The following is a 23704-nucleotide window of genomic DNA, read 5'->3' as shown; positions in this document are numbered from 1 at the left end:
TTGAGTGAAAGATATTTGTGCTAACATGGACCAGCACTGGAAAATTGCTTATTTATCATTCCATTCCAGTCGCGTGCTCCCCTTGTCTCAATCATGTAGGAACAGTGTTCAAATTTGAACAACTTAATTTTGATGAAATTCACAGACCCGAAGCACAGAAAATTCTGCTCGATACACCAAGGTGTAGATATGGTTATCACATCGGAATCTTGGCTAGCAAAGATGTGATAGCACATGTGTTGCATGTTGGCACGCATTACTAAACCTGCCCTATCCTCCTTCCTCTCAATGCAATCTACCAGAAGTTTTCATGGAGAGCAACTGCAAAACTCTCTCCAGTATTTAGCACTTGTAGTATGTATATCTACATCTAATTTTGTGTATCTTTCACGAGGATTAGAAGTAAATAATACATTGAAGTCTTAATTCTGGTAAGGATTGTAAATAATTTATAATTATGGATGATATTTGCATCGCATATGAATTGTGTGAAGATTGTATATTATTGTCTGTATTGTAATTTTTTGTTTGTATTTATGCTTGAATGTTCAATAGTCAGTGTAGCCAGTATTATGTTAAACTTAAATGTTATATCTGTTGTATGTGTTGTCTTGCCTATATATGTTTACAGTGTACAGCCTGCTGGACTGTGCATTACTGTGTGTAGTATAATACATTCAGTAGCAAAAGGTACCTACAATTAGAAATAAATAATATTGGACATATATAGTAAAGTATTCTAATATTTGGATTCTCTCAAAAGATCCAGATCTGAGATCATTGGTTGAAGTCTATCATGCATTGACTGGACAGGTATGAAATAGATACTGTAGAAACTTTTCCTACCCTGAATGGGGTCAAAAATGTGGACCAGATAGGACTGTGAGAAGGATTGCTTTCAGGTGTCTGCACACACGTTTATATGTGGTCAGCCCCTTTTTGGTGGAGTCTTTGATATCACACTGTTCACTTTTGCAGGATACTGTGAAGATGAACCAGCTCCAGAATCTTCTCCATGATGCCCTGATCTCCACAGAACACGTTCAGCAGTGTGCCATTATCCGTAGAAAGGATTGCTCTGTCAGGGCCAGCTCTGTTGGATTCAATGTAAGAGTGCCATATTGGCAGTAATCAAGATCAATGTATATGTCGCACGGTCATGTCACAGAAGTAGTTTGACTTGGTTTGATGCTTCATGGCACAGCAACACAAGTAGGTTATTTAGTGTTGAGACAATGGCGCTTGTACTTAAATCTACCTTGTGCTAAAAATAGATCATGACATTACTGTGCCTGGCTCCCGCCATATTGTTTTCGGACAAAGCGCCGGGAGACGCTTAGTAACATGTAGTAATTCATGACATATAGACAAAAATAAAGTTGCTCTTTTTGCACTTCCCTCACCATGTAATGTTTTGATATATTCAACTATAATATATGAGTGTGTACTGTAATAACTTTGTACATTTTATTTCTTTGTCATCCTTTCATATTGTTTTCAAATCTATGCTTAGTAAAACTCTTGTATGTACACATTAAAGGAATATATATATATATATATATATGTGTGTGTATGTGTGTGTGTGTGTGTGTGTCCCAAATGAATGTGTTGAAACCAATAATATCAATAATATTCATTTATATCTACTTTGTTTCCTTTTCAGTTAGTTTTTGTGTGTAAAATTTATATCATTTTAAGGGTGGTTGTCGTCATCAGGGACAGCAGTTTTTGAATTGCTGTTTCCATCAACACATGTATAAAATTATACCTCCCTACAAACCGTAAATGTAGATATCTTTTAATTAAGGAAATGTATACTCAACCAGTACTGCTCTTTTCAACACCATAATTCTTTTATGTTCTAAACTGTCATTGTGAAGTTCTATGTGACTCACTGTTATGCGTTGGGGTGGGGTGCTCCCAATATTTATTTGAATTACTGTGGAATTCCCACCCTGGCTCGTTTTTGTAGGAAGTGAAATTAGTGATAGAGAGAGGTAAAGCTCCGAGCCCCCAGTCAGCAATACCGACAATTAAATTATTAAGAACACAAAGGTGAAAACCAAAAGAATAACAATTTAATACAAATTAAACCATATTAATTTCGCAACCAATCTACTTCCTCTCGACCATGTGACAACCTATTTCATCACGTGATTTTAGTGTGAGATGGCTCTTCCCTGTATTTGGTTTGTACTCATCTGTGTTTACTACGCCAATTGCTTTCCTCCTTCCGGCGTTCTCCGATTCTTCCTGTCCTCTTCCCCTTTTGTCTTCTTTTCTCCTCCTCCTTTTCTTTCTCTCTTTCTCCTTCAACGAGGTTTGTTCCCCGCCTACTTCTATTCTCTATTTCTCCTTCAACGGAGCTTGTTCTCCACCTACTTCTATCCTGTCTCTCTGAGACTCGGGACTTGACTACTCTGTCCCCAAAAGCTTCCTACGAAAAACACAAGGACGTTAGCATTTGTGTTAGCCATCTCGCTCACCCTAAATCAACAATCAATCAATCAGATCAAGGTTATCTACATCTTTGGTCACACATTCGTGCACATTGAAAAACACACACATTCTTATAGAAACAATAAAGTGGGGAGATTTACAATAGCGTTGAGGATCCTTTGTTCTTAGAACAAAGCTTCTAACATCTATATACGAGGGTTAACACCTAACGGGGGGTTCTTGTACAAACAAAATTGCCGTAACAGTGCAGGGTCAACATACTCATTGCGCTAACCCATTCCTTTGTTCCTGACTTACGTAATCACGGGCAGGCAAATGTGACAGTCATTCAAAATTATGATTTGTTTGTAAAACAGACATTGAGATAAACATATAAATTTTCTCTCTTTTATTAACTTTGTTACCAATTAACACATCAGAATCAGAAAAGGTAAGCAAAATCACTAATGCATACCACCACACAAAAACAAAGAAAGAAACAAACAAAACAAACAAAAACAAACAGTGATGCATTGTTTTTAAACATGGGGGGGGGCTGGCAGTTCTATTGGAATTTTCATCTCAAAATATTCAGGGTCTATTTATCAGTGATGAAATGCAAGCACTTTGTTTATTATACTTTTCTAGAAAGATTCATCAAAATTGACTGTATGTTTTAGACAGTCTGCAGGCTTAAGCACCACTGTAACTAAATATTGGAATGCACATCCATATTCAGATTAACAAAATGTAATGCTGGTTCATAGATTACAGTAAGAACAATAATAAGAACAATAACATGGATGAGAACACTGAATGCCATTACGCCGGTTCGCCTTGTCCAAATGGCTATTTTTAGAAACTGATATCACTGCGTGTGACGTTTAACAGAGGTAAAAAGTACAAGCGCCATTGAAGAGTCTTGCCCAAGGATACACCATGGTAGCTGACCCTGGCTGACCTAATAATTGGACTAAAACCACACCCTTTCAATCCTTAGTCTGACATGCTAACAACTGAGCGGCCTTGGCTCCTCACATACCTTATGTACTCTCTTATAAGTTAAGTCCAGCTGTAAACTGCACAGACCCAGATCTACTGTACCATAATGTGCTGGCAGATCTGGGTCTGTGCAGTTGTTTGGAGTAATCAGTCGAACAAACAACATAGACCCAGATCTGCAGTTGCATTATGTTATGGCAAATCAGGATCTTTGTTGTTTGCCATTTGACTCAGTTTATAAATGCGTAAATATGGTAAGTTGTAAACAAGCAAATATGGAAATAGTTTTGAAAAGAGAAATTGTTACTGTCATTTGTAGAGACTTGTAAATTTTATTATTGATAATAAGAGTCATTAAAAGCTCTTTGTAAAATGAAATGTTGATAAAATATTTTTTTAATTGTAAAGTTAATAAACATTGTTTATTTCTGTGATCCTCAGAATTAGTAATTTGGGCACCATGATGTCAGTTTCTTTGCATATATGATGTATTGGGACAAATTTCAGTAATTTTTAAGATGATAAATTTTAGTTGATAATTGAAATTTAATCAAAAATGAATAACATGCAAGTTAGTGAAGGTTAACAGTTTTTAATATTGTACATTTTTTATGGTGTGAAAGCCACCCAGATGCAGACTATTAGTAATCCACATTGCCTCAGAGTTTAACAAAGTTTGCACCCCAGGTGTGAATGATTTCCACATAGCCCAGCTTTAAAACAACAATGGGCATGGTAGCTGGTGGTAGGTCAGTGGAGCTTGGTGATTTTCATCATTTTTTCTGGTGTGGTTCAAACACAAGTACTTCCCATGTCAGTCAATTGCTTCAGCAGCAATTTGTCAAATCTAAACAGAATTTTTTATTTCTCTTTCTATCAATTACTTCATATATTTTACCTACCTGTTGTGCACCATTGTGTATCAATATATTAATGGGTGTTTACAAGACCGTGCATCTTGATATAATTTTTTGCACAACTTTATATGGAATCATACCTTCATCTATTCACTTCTGGATACACCAATGCACTGTGCTTCTTTGTGGATAGTATCATTCAGTTTTGGTAACAGTTTTAGTACCATATGTACTCACTTATAAGTCAAGTCAAACTGCACACAACAAAGATGCTGATCTGCCTTAGTATAATGCACCTGCAGATCAGGGTCTATGTTGTTGATTGTACTGATTATTCCTAACAAACTCTACAGACCCAGATTTGCCAGTGTATTATGTGACAGCAGATCTGGATCTGTGCAGTTTGTAGTTGGACTTGTCTTATAAGTGAGTACACATGGTAAGTGTGGATTCAGGTATTGGTAGGTGTAGGATGGTGGAAGTCCTGTCATACTGCTTTTATACCTAATATACAGTTTAACATTACCAATAAGGAGGATGGTGGAAGTTGTGTCACACTGCTTTTATATCTAATATACATCTTAACATTACCAATAAGGAGGATGGTAGAAGTTGTGTCACACTGCTTTTATATCTAATATACAGTTTAACATTACCAGTAAGGAGGATGGTGGAAGTTGTGTCACACTGCTTTTATATCTAATATACAGCTTAACATTACCAATAAGGAGGATGGTGGAAGTCTTGTCACACTGCTTTTATATCTAATATACAGTTTAACATTACCAGTAAGGAGGATGGTGGAAGTCGTGTCATAATGCTTTTATATCTAATATACATTTAACATTACCAATAAGGAGGATGGTGGAAGTCGTGTCACACTGCTTTTATATCTAATATACAGTTTAACATTACCAGTAAGGAGGATGGTGGAAGTCATGTCACACTGCTTTTATATCTAATATACAGTTTAACATTACCAGTAAGGAGGATGGTGGAAGTCGTGTCACACTGCTTTTATATCTAATATACAGTTTAACATTACCAATAGGTAGGCAGAATAACTTCCTTGTTACATATGATTAATTTAGACACTTTATTTAAGTTAAAGTATAATATTTTCCCTGCATAATGTTTAGAATAAATATTCACAGAACTAAAAAGCACTTTCAAAAACCTGTCTCTCAATATCTCCAGTTTACAAAAAAGTTTATAAATGGAATCAGATTCTATAGGGAAGTATTAATTACTGGTATATGTCAGCATGAACAGTTTGGGTAATTGGCCTAGCCTACACACCTAGCAGCCAGACCAAGAAAGATAATTGTTCACAGTGTAATTAGATTGATATCTCAAAGAAAGTGTATTACTGGGAATTGATTAATCATGGAATGCTTATTTTCAGATATTCCAAAGAAATTGTAATTGTTGTGAATGCTGTCAAGTTGACATTAGTGGAAGCTCAGAGTATGATCACAGTCTGTACGTCTGTCTGTCCTTGTATACATCCATTTCTCTATACATCCATATGTCCATGCACATTCAAGACTAACCTCACTGTTACAGATTTGTATGTGGCCATTTTCTGGCAACAGAACAGTGTTACTTGGTACAAGCAGACAACTTGATCTTATAAAATCTTGAGGGTGGGCCGGACATTCAGAGCATACCCAGCATCTTGCTTAGGAGGTGATTGTCTGTAGATTTATTATCAGCTAAAATATTGGGGTCCTGGGTGACCTATTGCTCTAAAGCACTTGCCTTTAAGGATGACTGCCATCTCACCTATGTCCATGTGGTTCAGTTCAGCAGATGTAGTGTGTAGGAAAGCTTGTCAGTAACTTCCTGTGGGTCACTGGTTCTTGCTGGGTTTTTCCCAAATCCTTCCTCAACTTGTTATACCAGTCACTATGTAAAGCCTATCATGCACTGAAAATTTACATTAAACCCAAAACAAAAAAAATATCACCTTTGGTGTGAAAAACCACAAAAATATTACATCTTTCAACATAAATGAATTCTCGATATACCATAGGTTGGATTGGTATACCAATAAACTGAAAAAGATTACATACCCATATGATAAAAGATAATCTTTCATGACTGTATTGGTTTGAAATGAAATTGTAAAATTCCTGCAAATTTGTAACAACAATTATGATCAATAAATGGAATCAATCAATAAAGGAGCTGTTTCTTTTATGAATCAATTATATATATATCATTACAGCTCTACCAAGATCAGGTATTGATGCTGCTGGATGCATTCAAGAACCCTCCACAGACACGAGAGGAAGGCATCTACTTTGATGATAGACAATACAAGTGTGTCAGGGCTGATAAAAACTCTATATATGGCAAATGTGTGAGTATGGACAATGATGCACATTACTGACTCACCATAGCGGACAATTAGTTCTTAAACACTGTCATACTAATATAGTTTGTCTCAAACTTAAGTACCATATATACTGTCTTATAAACTTGAGCCAAATGCAAACTGCATGGACATAGATCTGCCATCAAATAATATGCTGTAAGATCTTATTCTATGCAGTTTGTTAAGACTAATCACTAGAACAAACAGCAATAGCCCTATCTGCCAGCATGCTATGCAATGGCAGAATATGGTCTGTGTTGTTTTGCAGTTGGCCCCAACTGATAATTAAGTATATATGGTAGATAATGCAATGTTACACTTAATGAGATTGCATACATCCTGGCCACTTGTAGAATATGCACTCTGTCAAGTATTTTGCTTGAAATATCAGTGATTCATGAAATGCAGATGTGAAATGGATCTTGTACAAGTTGTCATTAGTAAACCAAGAGGAAATAGAATAACACTTGTATGGTGCTTTATACTTGCGGTGAGTGTGTACATGACTACAAGTGGAGTGTTTACTCTGTTGAGTTTGCAGGTTCTTAAATTTTTTTCCAGCAATTAATTGGAAACATAGTATAGCACAAGGGTAATTAGTATTTTAGAATGAAACCTCCACTGATTTCTTTAACCAAACTGCCACTGATTTCTTTAATCAAACCTCCACTGATTTCTTTAGCCAAACCTCCACTGATTTCTTTAATTAAACCTCCACTGATTTCTTTAACCAAACCACCATTGATTTCTTTAATCGAAGATCCACTAATTCCTTTAATCAAAGATCCACTGATTCCTTTAATCAAACCTCCACTGATTCCTTCAGTCAAAGATCTACTGATTCCTTTAATCAAATATCTGTTGATTCCTTCAGTCAAATATCCACTGATTCCTTCAATCAAACATCCACTGACTTCTTTAATTAAATCAAAACAGATTATTTTAATCAAACATCCTCTGATTCCTTTAATCAAATATGAAGAAACTAAAATTGGTATTTTTATGGAAATTTGGGCTCTTCTTCCAGTGGAAACACTGGAATTCTTAGTAGAAAAGACTAGGTCATTTGTGACCAGTCTCATTCTGACCTCTTTTCATCGGCTAAGAGAGCAATCTCTGTTGTCAATGGCTCTCCACCGTTTGTTGAAAGCAGTGCCAAAACCTTCTTGGCATGCATTGTCCTTGTGCATGACCTTTTTTAGCAGAGCTTCTCCACACCGACACATGGCACTGTACACTTCCAAGGTCTTACAAGAATACCATAAGAACCTTCTAAGGGCTGCACCCCTGGAAGCTGAGATTCTCTTTTGGAGGGCTCATCTCTTCTGTTGATAATCAGTATTTGAAAGACTATCAACACTGGTCCCTTTCATCAGCTTCTGGCTCTTCATGACTAGACAATAAGTGGAACCATCCTGACCCCACTGGCAGAATTCTTTAAAGCATTGCAACCCTAGTCAAAGCTAAAACCCACTTTTAGAGTTCCCCCTTAGCAGATAAGCCCTAGAAGGGTGCACCACAAAGGCCCAGAGAATATGTTCACAGGGCCTTCCACCTTTCCTAAGGACAAAGCTGGACAGCTTTAAGGACTAACTCCCTCTCCTGCAGACCATACCTCTACCATTGGTTCCCACTGGTGCCAGACTAAACTTCTTTTTACGAGCTTGATTAGGCATAATAGTCTACGGTTGGGTCCTTTCTATCATAATAGATGATTATCAGCTTTGGTTTTAGGATCTCCCTCATCAAGTAAGGTTCCCCATTTGCTTCTGCCATTTAAGTTTGGCCAGATTAAAGGAAGAGGTCCGTTCCCTTCCTCAGAAAGGTACAGTAGAGCGGGTGTTGAAAGAGCAATCTCTGGTCTTCTATTTCTGGATTTTCCTGGTTTCCAAGAATGGGGAAAGTATCAGCTAATTGTTGACCTTTCCTCCCTAATCAGATTTCTGCTGGAGAAGCCATTTAAGATCGAGACCACATCCTCAGTAAGGAAAGCCATAACTTAGAGAAATCAGAGCTCAATCCATCTCAAGATTTTGTCTTCATGGAGATGAATTTTCTCACAGACATAGGGTTTGTCAAGGTTACTGTGGACAGAATGGAAAAGATCTTGTCTTGTTGGAGGTACTTATTGTAAAGACCTAGTTGTCAGCTTGTCTTTTTCTCTCTCTTGTATAGCTAAAAGGATACACACTCGATGCTTTCTTTAGTTAACTGACTTGTCTGGCAATAGCATGATATGGTACATAGCACCATGGCATCTTCTGGACCCTGATCATCAAGCTGTAGCATGATTTCACTATAGTAAATTATAATGAATTCAGATTAGGGAGATACATGAGAAGCCTTTAGTGTGAGACCACCTTGTAATGATATAATAATACATTAAAATGTGTCTTGAAATACCATTGCTGTGTGAAACCACCTGTCCTGAGAGACCAGATTCTCAGTACACAGATTTATTGATTATACACTATATTGTTATGACTTGTCATGAGAGACCACCTGTCTTGAGAGATCATGATTCTCTTGAAAAAGGGTGGTTTTTCAAGACAGTTCCTACTGTATATATAATTTTACTTACTACTCAGTGAAATGGGATCCATGACCATATTAAGGAACCTTGTCATAATGAAGGACATTATGATGATGGGATGGTGTATTTAGTGTCACAGACTTGCTTGGGATGTACCGTGCATCACTGTAAAACTGTCTGTGGGAGCCACTGAGTATACTGCCTACTCACTCTCACTCATCCCTCAGGTGACAAATAATACTTCAGCTAGAGAGCATCACTGCTGATGGTCTCCAGCCCTATATGTGATGGTGTTCCATTTCATGCTGCATTCCTTAATATCTTTCTCTATAGTCTCCTCCAAGTCATTTTAGGCAAACCCCATATTTGTCTTCCATCCAGGGTCCAGTGGAAGGCTGTCCTGTGTGATGCAATCCAGTGACATTCAGCTCCAGCCATCACCATCTTCATTTCTTCACAATCTGAACAAGAGACATTGATTTTGTCCTTTGATTAATGTCTTTATTTTAGATCCTGTTTGGCCAGAAGATGTGAAGAATCTTTCTACAGACCCTTGTTTGGGAAGATTTCAAGCTTTTTTGCTGTTCTTGATGGTAACTTCCAGCACTGAAGCTGTATATTAGCACACTGATGACACTGCTTGAGTAAATCCTCAGCTAGGTTTGCATCCAAATTGTTTGGACTTCCTTGTGTTTCAGCATACCAAAGGTTTGATATGCTTTGCTTATTCTGGGTGCTGCTTATCTCTTTGAGTTTCTATATGTGTACAGTTTGCTTATTATTCACATGAAAGGATCATTGGTTTTATGGTCTTTCCTCTCATTAATTTGGTTTTCTTGCTCTTCACTTTCAGTCCTGTCTTTATGGATGTCTTACTGAGTTGATCTTTTCTATAACTAAATGCCAACTTGGAAACTGTCCAATGTCACTGGCATAGTCAGTGTCTGCCAGTGATGAAGTGAAAGTCCAGTTAAGTCCTTTCTTACCATCCACAGTTGTCTTTTGGATCAGCTGGTCAGTGGCAAAGATGAATAAGAAAGGTGCAAGGATGCAGCCTTGTTTCATGCTTTTGTTGATGCTGAAGCATTCTTTGAGATGATTATTACAGATGTCTTTACACTGAATTCTTGCCACAGAACATTGATGATGTTTACAATTTTTGGTGGGATACTGTAAAACTGGAGCAATTTCCAGAGGGAATAATGGTAAAATATGTCAAAAGCCTTTTTAAAGTCTCTGAAGCTGATACAGACCTTGCTGGTGAGGGATAGGAGGGTGATGTCTATTTGTTACAGTCCTCAAGGTCACCCATTTCAGTACTTGATAATGACTCCAGTTTTCCATTCTGTGGGAGTCTCATTGCTATCCCATATCTTTTGGAATATATCGATGAGGATGTTTGGAGTTTCTTTATCTTTTGACTATATCATTTCTGGGTAGATGCTGTCCTTGCCAGGAGCTTTCCCATTTATGAGGGATATCAAGGCTTATATGACTTTGATCCCAGTGATGTCCTCCAGACTGATGTCAAGGTCTTCTTTGAATTCTGGAACAAAGGCCAGTGGGTCTGCTCAGTTCAGTACTTTTGGAAAGTCTTTATCCCATCTTGCCATTTCCTCCCTCTCATTTGAGAGGATGTCACATACTGCCTAGACGACCTTATAATGAAGTGCATGATACATATAATTTAACTTTCGTTTAATAAATGGGATTCAGAATTAAAAAAATTGGTACCCCGTGAAAACAGCAGTTTCGCAGAATGCAGTGGTGTACTTTTATGACTCTCATGAACTATGTTATAATGATGAATCAGTCTGCTGTACTACTTAATACGTTCTGGTATATAGTGTGTAGACAAGACTGTGAGCTGTTTACCGTTTGATATACAGTGTATCAAACACTATGGAGTACATTATTTTCTTTTGCCAGTCACATCAGAGGATGCATAGAATGTATCAACATACAGTAAAACCTTGGATTGCGAGCATCTTGGTCTGTGAGTGTTTTGCAAGACGAGCAAAATTTTTTAATAAATTTGAACTTGATAAACAAGCGAGGTCTTGCAATACGAGTGTACGTGTACTCTTTGTCTGCTGAGCATCACGTGATCACAACTGAGCCAATGGTTCTTCTCTCTCTCGCTGCGGGATTGTGGGTAATCATCTCCCAAGCTTGGTCTCAGTCAGTGTGTGATGAATCTGTTTAACGACAATGCAATGTTACATTTCCACAAAATCCTCAAAAGGAGGCAAAAGCAAGTGTCATTGAATAGGTTCCTTGTTAAAGTCGCACAAAAAGAAAAAGATTCCAGTGAGCCAACAGATAGCAGTGATTCTGTTAGTGATAGTGAAAGTTGTCCTACACAATAAACCTCCTCTGCCTCCTCTCCTCTCTCTCTCATCTCCCTCACACCAGCCACGATTAAATTTAAATAATAAAAATATAAAAAGGTATTTTGTATTAATCATTTTTATATGAACATTTTTGGGTTGTGCAACGTATCATCTGAGTTTCCATTATTTCTTATGGGGAAAATCGCTTTGATATACGAGTGCTTTGGATTACAAACACATTTCAGGAACAAATTATTCTTGCAATCCAAGGTTTTACTGTACATTCACTACTTAATTATCAATTTTCACAACAGACTTGCTTAAGAAAGTTACATATATTTGTTTCCTTTTTTTAGTTGAGGTTTTTTCAGGAATGAAGAGTAAACATCAGTTAACATAAAAATGGTAATGTTAATTTTTATCAATAAGCAGATGATGTTTTACATGAAAATGCATAGAAAGTTTGTGTCAAACAGCTGCAGCCATCCAGTATGGTAAATAAGAAAAATCAAATTACCCATAGTGAAAAGATGTTTGTTAATATTAACATAAAATATATATCAAGCATGTATAATGATCACACCTAAAATAATCTATGTAAACTGCCCATCCAGCTTTTCAAAACAAAAAAGTATTGTCTAATTTGACTGAAACCGACCTTGAATATGCCAGCGAAATGTGGCATTTTCATTTTAAAGGTTTTAAAAGACACTTGTAAATTATGAATATTGAACCCCCAGCTGGATTTTCATTAGTAAATTCTTCCTCCTGATGAGGATTGTCTGCTGAATTACATCACAAGGTATAAACTTTGAGTATAAAGCAAAGCATGTTACCAATGAATGGGGAACAATACTATTTCTGTTCTTTATATTTCATTGGTTACCCATAATTAGCATACACTTGTCCTACATGAATAATAAACACAGCAGCCCCATGCTGACATTGGCTGGATAATGCATCACTGGTTAAATATATTAAGCAGCACCTATGTGATTATTTGACAATTTGACTAAACTCGAAGGATTAGTCACTTCTAAAAGACTCCAATACAGTGTTTTCACCCCAGAAGAATGAAGATTACTACATCATATTTTAGTCCATTTCATTCAAAGAATTCGTAGCTGGTTCTAATGATATTTGGAAAGAGTGTTTTATGTAATTTTGCCCCTCCCCCCAGTCCTTCAACATGAACTAATTACTAAACTTGAAGCTAATTAATTTAAAATGGGCCAATGCCTCTGACTTCATTTCAGTTTTCAACTTTTATTAGAAACTTGGAGACTTTTTGCAGCATTCAGAAAGCCAAACTACTAAGTATCTGTAAGGATCTGAAGACATTATTGCATTTAATGAAATAAATCAAATCAAAACCTCTGTAGACAGTAAACAACATCATGCACACATTTTCTGAAGTACCTTAGTTTGCAAGGTAAATACACACAGAAAAATTAGTTAATATATAAATATTGTTTCTTAAACTATAGCAGTTTCAACTTTGTGTTAAAATAATAGTAGAAAATATGGCCCAGTTTGACAAGTGGATTTTGAGTGAGAGAAAGAGACTTTTTAAGGCCACTTGCACTGGACCCATGTCTGAAAATGCATGACCCTGTCGGAAAGTGGATTTTGAGTCAGGGAAAGTGATTTTGTTTGTAGAGCCACTTGCCATGGACCTGGGTCTGAAAAAAAAATTTCAAGCACTGTTGACAAATACATTTTTTGGTGTTATAATTCATAATCAGTTACAAGCCAAAAAAAGTTCCATTTCTGTTTTCTGTTTTCCTGTGAGCCAAAGATTTCAATCTTTTTTCTATGGGGAAAACTTTTGTTTGAATCTTTTTCTCTTGCAGGATAACCGAGGGCTAATTTTGGTGAAAACTCAAACAATGTTGATAATAGCAACCTACACAGAAAACATGTATCCCAGTGTATGTGTAGAGGCAGTAGAAAAATTAGGTAATCATTTGTCATCACTCTAGATAATCATCTGCTTTCAGACTAGGTAATCATTTGTCTTCATACTACATAATCATCTGCTTTCATACTAGGTAATCATTTGTCATTACACTAGTTAATCATCTGCTTTCATACTAGGCAATCATTTGTGTTCATACTAGGTAATCATCTGTTTTCATACTAGGTAATCATTTGTCATCACACTATATAATCATCTGCTTTCATACTAGGTAATCATTTGTCATCACACTATATAATCATCTGCTTTCATACTAGGTAATCATTTGTCATCACACTAGATAATCATCTGCTTTCATACTAGGTAATCATTTGTCATCACACTATATAATCATCTGCTTTCATACTAGGTAATCATTTGTCTTCATACTAGGTGATCATCTGTTTTCATACTAGGTAATCATTTGTCATCATAATTTCACATTATAACTCATTTTTCTGTTTGGTTGACTAGGTAATCATCTGTTTTCATACTAGGTAATTATGTGTCAAATTTTACATTATTACTCGTTTTTATGGCTGGTAGAAAATGTATTAGGAATGTCATTTATTTAGAACCATTTACATACAAAGTTTCTAATAGATAACAATGTTCTACTATGACAATGGCAAAATAGAATAAGGAGGATACATTCAGAGCTATTTAAATGCCATTAAATAATTACCTAATTACCTGGAAATACTTTTATCATTCAAAAGTATTTCACATGATTATTGTCCCCCACCCCTTAGGAAACGAGGCATAGCAAATTTCATGGTCCATCCATCACTCTATACATCTGATGTTCAGTTCATCCACACATAAGCTTGTGAACACTGTAGCATCCACTTGTATTTGATTTATGCTAAGTGACCTAAAATTTTAAGCTTTATCCCAATAAACAGAGACTGATGAATTCCACATCGAGCACATTTTATCTGTATTTATTAAAGGTATGACCCTCTAACTGAATCATAACAGCCTACAATTCTTGTAGTTTATGAATGCTATCTTTCACATTATGCATTTGATTTACCAGATTTGAATTAAAGCATCGGCTGTTCGATAATTTTAATGAGTTTCTTGATTAGTGAATTTATATAATTTATTACAGAGTTATGGCCCTTGACGGACAGGGAGCACACATTCTGATACCATTTGAACATCGTGTTTATTTTATTTCAGCTTAATGTGCCATGAATAAATGATCTCATATGACTTAATAATTTAGCAGATCTTATTTTATTTCAACATAATTTGACATGAACAAACGATCTCAAATGTCATAAGAATTTAGCATATTTTACTTTTAGAATAGCAGATTTGGCCACATTTTCAGAGTTATGATCCTTGAATGACTTTTTAAATGGCTTGTGAAACAATTAGCAATCATATTTTTTATTTGAGAAGGGACCTTTGAATGACTTTTTAAATGGTTTCTGAAACATTTAGCAACCATATTTTATATTTGAGAACAACCTAATTTGTTATGAGTCTTTGTTTAAAAAGACCACAAATGAGTTGCATAATCAATAGATGAAGGACCATAGTTTTTGGAGTTATGTCCATTAATTGGTATAGATGTCCTTTTGAATCTTTCTGGTGTCCATGCTTTGTGTTCAATTTTAATTATTAATCAGGTTTTTCTTTTTATCCATTCATTCTTCATATTATTATTATTATTAGTATTATTATTATTATTATACTTTTTTATCTTTCAGCGGAATACTTCAAGGAGAAAGGAAAATAGTGCTTTAGTTTACCTTCTTGGTCATAATGCATTTTCATTTAATGTGACCACCTGTTGTTATTCATTGCATCAATTCAGAATCTGGATCTACACCTGGATTCCAAATCTGATCTCAGTTGGAATTGACTACTCAGCAATTTGATGAAAACACATAGCCCTGTGAATTCAAACATAAAACAAATTTAGTACTGCAGTTTTAAAAAGAATGAATGGAATCCTGATTGGTATATATTAGAAAGAATTAACAAAATGGATAATTACATACCAGTCTGCATCCGAATGTTAAATTACGTGTACCTTGTTATACTGACTTATAAGTCAGGTCCAACTGTGAACAACATAGACCCTGATCATTTGTTGTATATGTACAGGATGATGTCAGTGTTATTTTGTTCTGCTGATTAGTCTATGAAAAGTGCATAGATCCCAATCTGCCATTGCATTATGTCACTGCAAATCAGGGTATGTGCAGTTTGCTTTTGGAACCAACTTACAAGTGGGTATATCCAATATATACCACATCAAAAAGTGGTATATCCAGTATATACCACATCTACAAGTGGGTATATCCAGTATATACCACCTACTACAAGTGGGTATATCCAGCATATAACACATCTACAAGTGGGTATAGCCAGTATATACCACAGCTACAAGTGGGTATATACAGTATATACCACAACTACAAGTGGGTGTATCCAGTATATACCACATCTAAAAGTGGGTATATCCAGTATATATCACATCTAAAAGTGGGTATATCCAGTATATACCACATATACAAGTGGGTATAGCCAGTATATACCACATCTAAAAGTGGGTATATCCAGTATATATCACATCAAAAAGTGGGTATATCCAGTTTATACCACATCTAAAAGTGGGTATATCCAGTATATGCCACATCTACAAAATCTTACTTAAGTGTAGCAAGCCTTGGCAAGCTAAAGGTTGAAATTATTCAAAGAGTTTTATCAATTCTGTTTAATTTTATCAATTTTATTTTAAATGAGCATACATGTTAGGTTCTATTTATTACTTGACACAAACACAGCTTTTATTTGACAAAACACTAATTTTATTTGAAAAGAAACACTACCTGTATTTGACAAAAATGCTACTTTTATTTAGCAAAACATTGCTTTTATTTGACAAAACACAACTTTTGTTTGACAAAAATGCTACTTTTATTTAGCAAAACATTGCTTTTATTTGACAAAACACAACTTTTGTTTGACAAAACCGCAAAAAGTATGAAGTGGAATGACCTTGAAATATACACTTGGAGGCCATTACATCTTTACCTGACTGGACTTTATAATGCCATTTCATCATGAGGTGATATTATATGTGTTACATACAGACATATTTAGAGATGGTTGGTATATTAATCTAACTAATGCAGTTATCATGTGATAATTCTCCATTAACAACTCTATACAGCATAGACGCAGATTGTCTATCCCATAATACCCTGGCAAAGTACTATATGCTGCTCAGTTTTACTTTTGATTTCAGTGAGTTAGCTTAGTTCCCATTCTTCAAGCGCATTATCCAATGGCAATCAATCAAACAGCTTAGTCCCCATTTTGTAAATGCATTATCCAGCAATATTCAATAAAGCAGTTTAGCTCCTATCCTTTACATGCTTTATCCAACAGTATTCAGTCGAACAGCTGTCCATGTTTTGTAAATGTGTTATCCAACAGCATTCAATCAAACAATGTTGTCCCTATTCTCTGAATGCATAATGAAATGACATTCAATCAAATTTTGATCCCTATTCTGTAAATGCATTATCCAACAGCATTCTACCAGTCTAGTTCCTGTTCTATAAATGCACTATCTAACAGTATTCAATCAGACAGCTTAGTCCATGTTCTGTTCATGCATTATCCAACAATGCATCGATTAAAACAGCTTAGTCCCTATGCTCCAAATGCATTATCCAACAATGCATCGATTAAAACAGCTTAGTCCCTATGCTCCAAATGCATTATCCAACAATGTTCAATAAAACATCTTAGTCCCTATGCTCCAAATGCATTATCCAACAATGCATCGATTAAAACAGCTTAGTCCCTATGCTCCAAATGCATTATCCAATGCATCGATTAAAACAGCTTAGTCCCTATGCTCCAAATGCATTATCCAATGCATCGATTAAAACAGCTTAGTCCCTATGCTCCAAATGCATTATCCAACAATGCATCGATTAAAACAGCTTAGTCCCTATGCTCCAAATGCATTATCCAATGCATCGATTAAAACAGCTTAGTCCCTATGCTCCAAATGCATTATCCAACAATGCATCGATTAAAACAGCTTAGTCCCTATGCTCCAAATGCATTATCCAATGCATCGATTAAAACAGCTTAGTCCCTATGCTCCAAATGCATTATCCAATGCATCGATTAAAACAGCTTAGTCCCTATGCTCCAAATGCATTATCCAATGCATCGATTAAAACAGCTTAGTCCCTATGCTCCAAATGCATTATCCAACAATGCATCGATTAAAACAGCTTAGTCCCTATGCTCCAAATGCATTATCCAATGCATCGATTAAAACAGCTTAGTCCCTATGCTCCAAATGCATTATCCAACAATGCATCGATTAAAACAGCTTAGTCCCTATGCTCCAAATGCATTATCCAATGCATCGATTAAAACAGCTTAGTCCCTATGCTCCAAATGCATTATCCAACAATGCATCGATTAAAACAGCTTAGTCCCTATGCTCCAAATGCATTATCCAATGCATCGATTAAAACAGCTTAGTCCCTATGCTCCAAATGCATTATCCAATGCATCGATTAAAACAGCTTAGTCCCTATGCTCCAAATGCATTATCCAATGCATCGATTAAAACAGCTTAGTCCCTATGCTCCAAATGCATTATCCAATGCATCGATTAAAACAGCTTAGTCCCAGTGCTCTAAATGCATTATGCAGTGGCATTCAATCAAACAGCTTTGTTCCTTTTCTGTAAATGCATTATCCTACAGCTTATCTGGGTGTATGCTGTTTGTGATTAGATGTACATGATAAATGGGGAAATATGTTAATGGATACAATGACCTGTCCTGGAAATTATATGATTCTGATGTGAATTCTTGTTGCTGCAGAAGTAGTCAAAATGGGTAATATTATTTTTTTTGCTACATTCCGTCCTTCAAACTTTATTTTTATCAGTTGTATTTTTTGACTGATAGAAATATGTTCATGTTCTAGTGTTGGTACATACTTCTGTACTTTTTTCTCTAAATGTTGTTGTGTAAATAAACTGTTCTTATTGTACTTATTCTTTTTGAAGTCATTGCCACCAAAGACAACTAATGAACATACTTTACCCATCTTTTTTTTTCTTTTTCCAGTTTGTTGCTTCTTTCAGACATCTTTTCATGCCAACCTTTTTCATGCTGAATAGAATTCACATTACATAGATAATAATGTCCTATTCTTGTTACAGTATACTAAATGGTCATAAAATGTCCTATTCTTGTTACAGTATACTAAGTAGATCATAATGTCCTATTCTTGTTACAGTATACTAAATAGATCATAATGTCCTATTCTTGTTACAGTATACTAAATAGGTCATAATGTCCTGTTCTTGTTACAGTATACTAAATAGGTCATAATGTCCTGTTCTTGTTACAGTATATTAAGTAGATAATAATGTCCTATTCTTGTTACAGTATACTGAATAGATCATAATGTCCTATTCTTGTTACAGTATACTAAATAGATCATAATGTCCTATTCTTGTTACAGTATACTAAATAGGTCATAATGTCCTATTCTTGTTACAGTATTCTAAATAGGTCATAATGTCCTATTCTTGTTACAGTATACTAAGTAGATCATAATGTCCTGTTCTTGTTACAGTATTATAAGTAGATAATAATGTCCTATTCTTGTTACAGTATACTAAATAGGTCATAATGTCCTATTCTTGTTACAGTATACTAAATAGATCATAATGTCCTATTATTGTCAGAGTATACTAAATAGATCATAATGTCCTATTCTTGTTACAGTATACTAAGTAGATCATAATGTCCTATTCTTGTTACAGTATACTAAGTAGATAATAATGTCCTAATCTTGTTACAGTATACTAAGTATATCATAATGTCCTATTCTTGTTACAGTATACTAAGTAGATCATAATGTTCTATTCTTGTTACAGTATACTAAATAGGTCATAATGTCCTATTTTTGTTACAGTATACTAAATAGATCATAATGTCCTATCATTGTCAGAGTATACTATGTTGTGATTCTACTCTAAACTTGCACAAAGCTATGATTTTGTGTGATTAGAGGATTGAAACCCAAATATGATAATTAAAGATATTTTGGTGTGAAAAGAATGTTTGAGTGGACCACAGTTCCAATTACTGCTTATTCAAACAAGGAAACCAATACTAGGGTGGCTGAGTGGTCTAAAGTGCTGTCCATTATGAATCACTGCCATCTCACCTCTGCCTGTGTGGGTTCAAGTCTCGGATTTGGCCAATGTGGGTATGTGAGAAAGCTTGCCAGTAGCTTCTCGAGGGTCAGTGGTTCTTTCCACGGATTTCCCGGGTTCTTCCTCCACCATTAATACTGGCCGCCATGTATAGCCTATTGTGTGCTGAAAAATGGCATTAAACCCTACAACAACAACAACAACAACAACAACAAACTTGGACTTCAATTTGTGACTTCATTCTGCAAATAGTTTTTGTAAGTACACAATAAAATAAAACCTTAATTTTTACATTTACTTTTTATAAATAAAAAGAATAGACCTGTACACTTTAAATAAATGTTAGCAGGTGGATTGATGAGGAAACATTGTTAAATGATTTAATTTGCAAATCCATCCACTGAGCAATTTAACTGATGACAAAACTACCTTAGGCACATGGTATTAATTAAAAAGTACAGTCATGGACAAGCATGTGCCAATTAAAGCAAAAAGGTTCAACAATAACTTACACCTAAGTGGCTCTCCTCTGAGATCAATAAGGTTAGGCACCTACAGGACAGATTTCACAAGAAGAAAAAAAGGCATGGAAAACTAAAGAAAATGGAGAAATAAAGCTATGTTACTGATTGATGAGACAAAGGAAGAAACAGGGCATCGTAGAAGCATCTATAGGAGATGAACCCATCCAACAAGTTGTTCTCCCCACCCCTGAGTTGCTAAATGATGACATAGCAACATAACTACAAGATATTTTTGATGATTAGCTTCTACAGTCTTTATATTCAGAACCTGACTAACACCACAGTTGATGTTGATGCCCCTTCTTACATTTATATGAGCAGAAATTCCTAATGATAAATATTTTTGGGTGTTAGTGAAACTGAGATTTCTGACACGTGCAATAATAAATCCTCAGGACTGGAAGGCATTGGTTCATGGATTCCTAAAATAGCTGCACCAGTAATACCAATGTCATTATTGCACTATTCATTTTGGAGTCCCTCAGGGCTCTGTTTTGGGCCATATCCTTTTTCTTATTATGTAAACAATCTTCCATTAAATATTGAATCCACCGATACAGATTTGTTTGCAGATGATGCAACATTGTACACATCTAGTTCTGATACAGTAAAGTTAACCAAACAAGATTAAACTAGGACCTTATTAGAGTTCAAAGTTGGGCGCAACAAAAGAAAATAGTAATTAAAAAAAGGTAAAACAAAAGATATGATTTTGGGGACATCCTAAAACCTTTGGGAACCTGAAATTATCAATTACAATAAGCAAGTATCAGTTAAAAAAAGTGAAGCATAAAAAGCTTGTAGGTGTTGCCACTGATAATAATTTAAAATGGTATGACCATAATTTAAAATGGGGTGACCATGCTGACAAGCTTTGCAAAACAATGTCATCCAAATAGTCCAACTCAGTGGAATCAAGAAATATTTACCTATAGAAACTCACTTTCTATACTACAATGCATATATTCTTCCAGCAATGTATTATTGTTGAACTGTTCGGGGAAACAGCACCAGATCTCAGCTTGACAGGATTTATAAACTTCAGAAAAGGGAAGCACACATTATGTTAGATGTATTTATTGATAGCATTGTTTAGCAGCCTAAAATGACTTACAAAAAATGAAAGGATTTATTTTCACAAGGTAGCTCTTGTATATAAATGTCTACATGGATCTGCACCAGAGAATCTTCAGGATTTATTCAGGCCTTACTCAACACATTACCAGTTGATTTCGTTATGCAGGGTCTGTCAGATCTCTTACATTTGCCGTCTTCATCCCATCCTTGCGGTCAGATGATGTAGGTTGAAGAAGTGTGGACGTTTGAAAAGGCAGTAAATGAAGTTTACCAATTAGTACACCCAGAAATGTGTCCCAGATCTTTGAGATCATTGGAGACTAGCATCCTATCCTGTTTGCCAAGGATCTCCAAGGCTCAGCCCATGTTGGATTTAGTATTGCTCCCTTGCTTGGTGATGACGAAGAAGCTGACTCAAATATTATCTAAAGGCCAAGTGTGACCAGACAGCAGAAGGGTTCTCTGTCCCCTGATCTATTATTTGACCCCTGGTTTTAACCAGTGAATAATGGGACCATTAGCCAGGTTGGTCCCATTGGCCATCCACCCAGGGAAGAACCACCAGGTTGGTCCCATTGGCCATCCACCTTGGACTCGGGTGAGGATATCATGTACCTGGGCCCATCTGCCCATCAAGGTTGTTGAGATTTTGGAACTGAAGGTGTGGACATTAGTTATCATAGCCTCGCATACCAAACTTTTTTTCCTTCAGTCATTTGAATATGGGGTCATTGTATCCAACTGCGTTACAGAGGCTGTTAAAGTCCGTCGTCGAAACATCCAAACACGAGCATTTGAAGTTTATGTCACACTAGCTCTTTTGTGAATGTTCTCAATTATACCTTATGTGGTCTGCTACAGCTAGGAGGCGAAACGTGGGTATTGTGAAGAGTGGCTTTTCCATTGGTCACGTTGAACTCGTCATTGAATTATTGAGCATATTAAATTTTGTCAATGACTTTGGACGATGTTAATTCTGCCGGTGTACTTGTTGTTGTTCTAGGGTTTAACGCCATTTTTCAGCACAATACATGACAGCCAGTATAACTGGTGGAGGAAGAACCCTGGAAAACCCAGGGAAGAACCACCGACCCACGAGAAGCTACTGGCAGGCTTTCCCACGTACCCACGCTAGCCGGGCCTTGGACTCGAACCCACGCAGACAGAGGTGAGATGGCAGTGATCCGGAACGGTGAGCGCTTTAGACTAGACCACTCGGCCACTCGGGGCCCCGCCGGTGTACTAAATTTGATCCAAACAGAAGATTCCAAACTGTCGTGATGGATGGAGAGTCTCAAATGATCGTCCTCTTTGGCTTGATATTGTCGTTTCAATGTCTGTAACAAGGAATCCCGTAAATCTGTACTGAAACATGATGCTTTCTCTGGTGGCACATCAGCCTTGATCTCTGTCAATTTTGAAACAAGAGACTGAATTGGAAAGAAAGAAACTTTTTTGACATCCTATGAAATTTTCATTGTGACTCTGATTCTAAATGGATAATACCAAAGAAAACGTAAATGTCTCTTGTCTTAATTTTTTTATAATTTGGATAAGATACTTAAACACACATTCATACACGCACACCATTAAATCATGGGGAAAGGGATTTAAATTTATCTGATCTGACAATCATTGAATAGTATATGACAAGATATAGGTCGCCCTGAAAATATCCATTTTTAAAAACAAAGCCTTATTAACTTGGCATCATCAGTTTTAAATGTCTCCATCAATTTCCACGGCCAAGTCCTACTCCTTCTCTTGCTGTTGTTGCTTCCTCGGTAATAGTAGTAGTAACTGATGCTGCTGCTGCTGATATCTCAGTGGTGGTGAACGTGGACATATTGTCGGAAGGTTTAGAAATATTGTTACTTAAAGGTCTCTTTCTCTTGAGTTTAGCTTAAAAACAAGTCTGATACATATGTCTCAGATATTTCAACTCCGCCAATATGTCTTGTAGCATACAAAGCGTTTTGTTTTCACTCCTTTTCTTCTGTCCTACATAATTCAAAATTTTTCATGTTCTCATTTTCTTTTTGCTTTTTTTACTCCTCCTCTTGCTGTTGCTGAAAAAATAATTCTGCTTCTATCTGTCGTTAAAAATTTCTCAAATTATACCTTCTGTCTCTTTCTGAAATAATCTACCAATGGTAACGATGGTGAAGGTAGTACAACCGTTGCAAGCAAAAATTATTGTGAAGATGAAAAGAAATCGGCCAAGGTCCAACTGAAGCCATTATCTTCTGGATGAAGAATACTGGTTATAGCTGCAATATTAGTTGTAATCATGGTACTATCGATCGGAGCATACTAGGTATCCGCAGCAGGTGCACCCCAATACATCTGCGTCATTGTTTCAGCCATATGTATGGT

At 36.0% G+C, this 23704-nt stretch overlaps 1 protein-coding gene across 5 annotated transcripts in view; it reads left to right on the top strand.

Annotated features, from left to right (window-relative positions):
- LOC149786356 (profilin-4-like) overlaps positions 1-18550 on the top strand; it is an 87050-nt gene extending 68500 nt beyond the window's left edge. For all 5 annotated transcript variants that reach the window (XM_089976783.1, XM_089976781.1, XM_089976784.1 and 2 more), the window contains 4 exons: positions 979-1107; positions 6529-6663; positions 13398-13503; positions 15223-18550. In XM_089976783.1, the coding sequence (XP_089832909.1) occupies positions 979-1107; positions 6529-6663; positions 13398-13503; positions 15223-15251 (399 nt within the window). In that variant the 3' untranslated portion in view covers positions 15252-18550. The remainder of the gene's footprint in view (positions 1-978; positions 1108-6528; positions 6664-13397; positions 13504-15222) is intronic.
- Positions 18551-23704: the final 5154 nt, after the last annotated feature.

This window comes from Sinohyriopsis cumingii, chromosome 12, assembly GCF_028554795.1.
Source record: "Sinohyriopsis cumingii isolate HCF-2022 chromosome 12, ASM2855479v2, whole genome shotgun sequence".
NCBI lineage: Eukaryota > Metazoa > Mollusca > Bivalvia > Unionida > Unionidae > Sinohyriopsis > Sinohyriopsis cumingii.
This window is presented reverse-complemented; position numbering and strand designations above follow the sequence as displayed.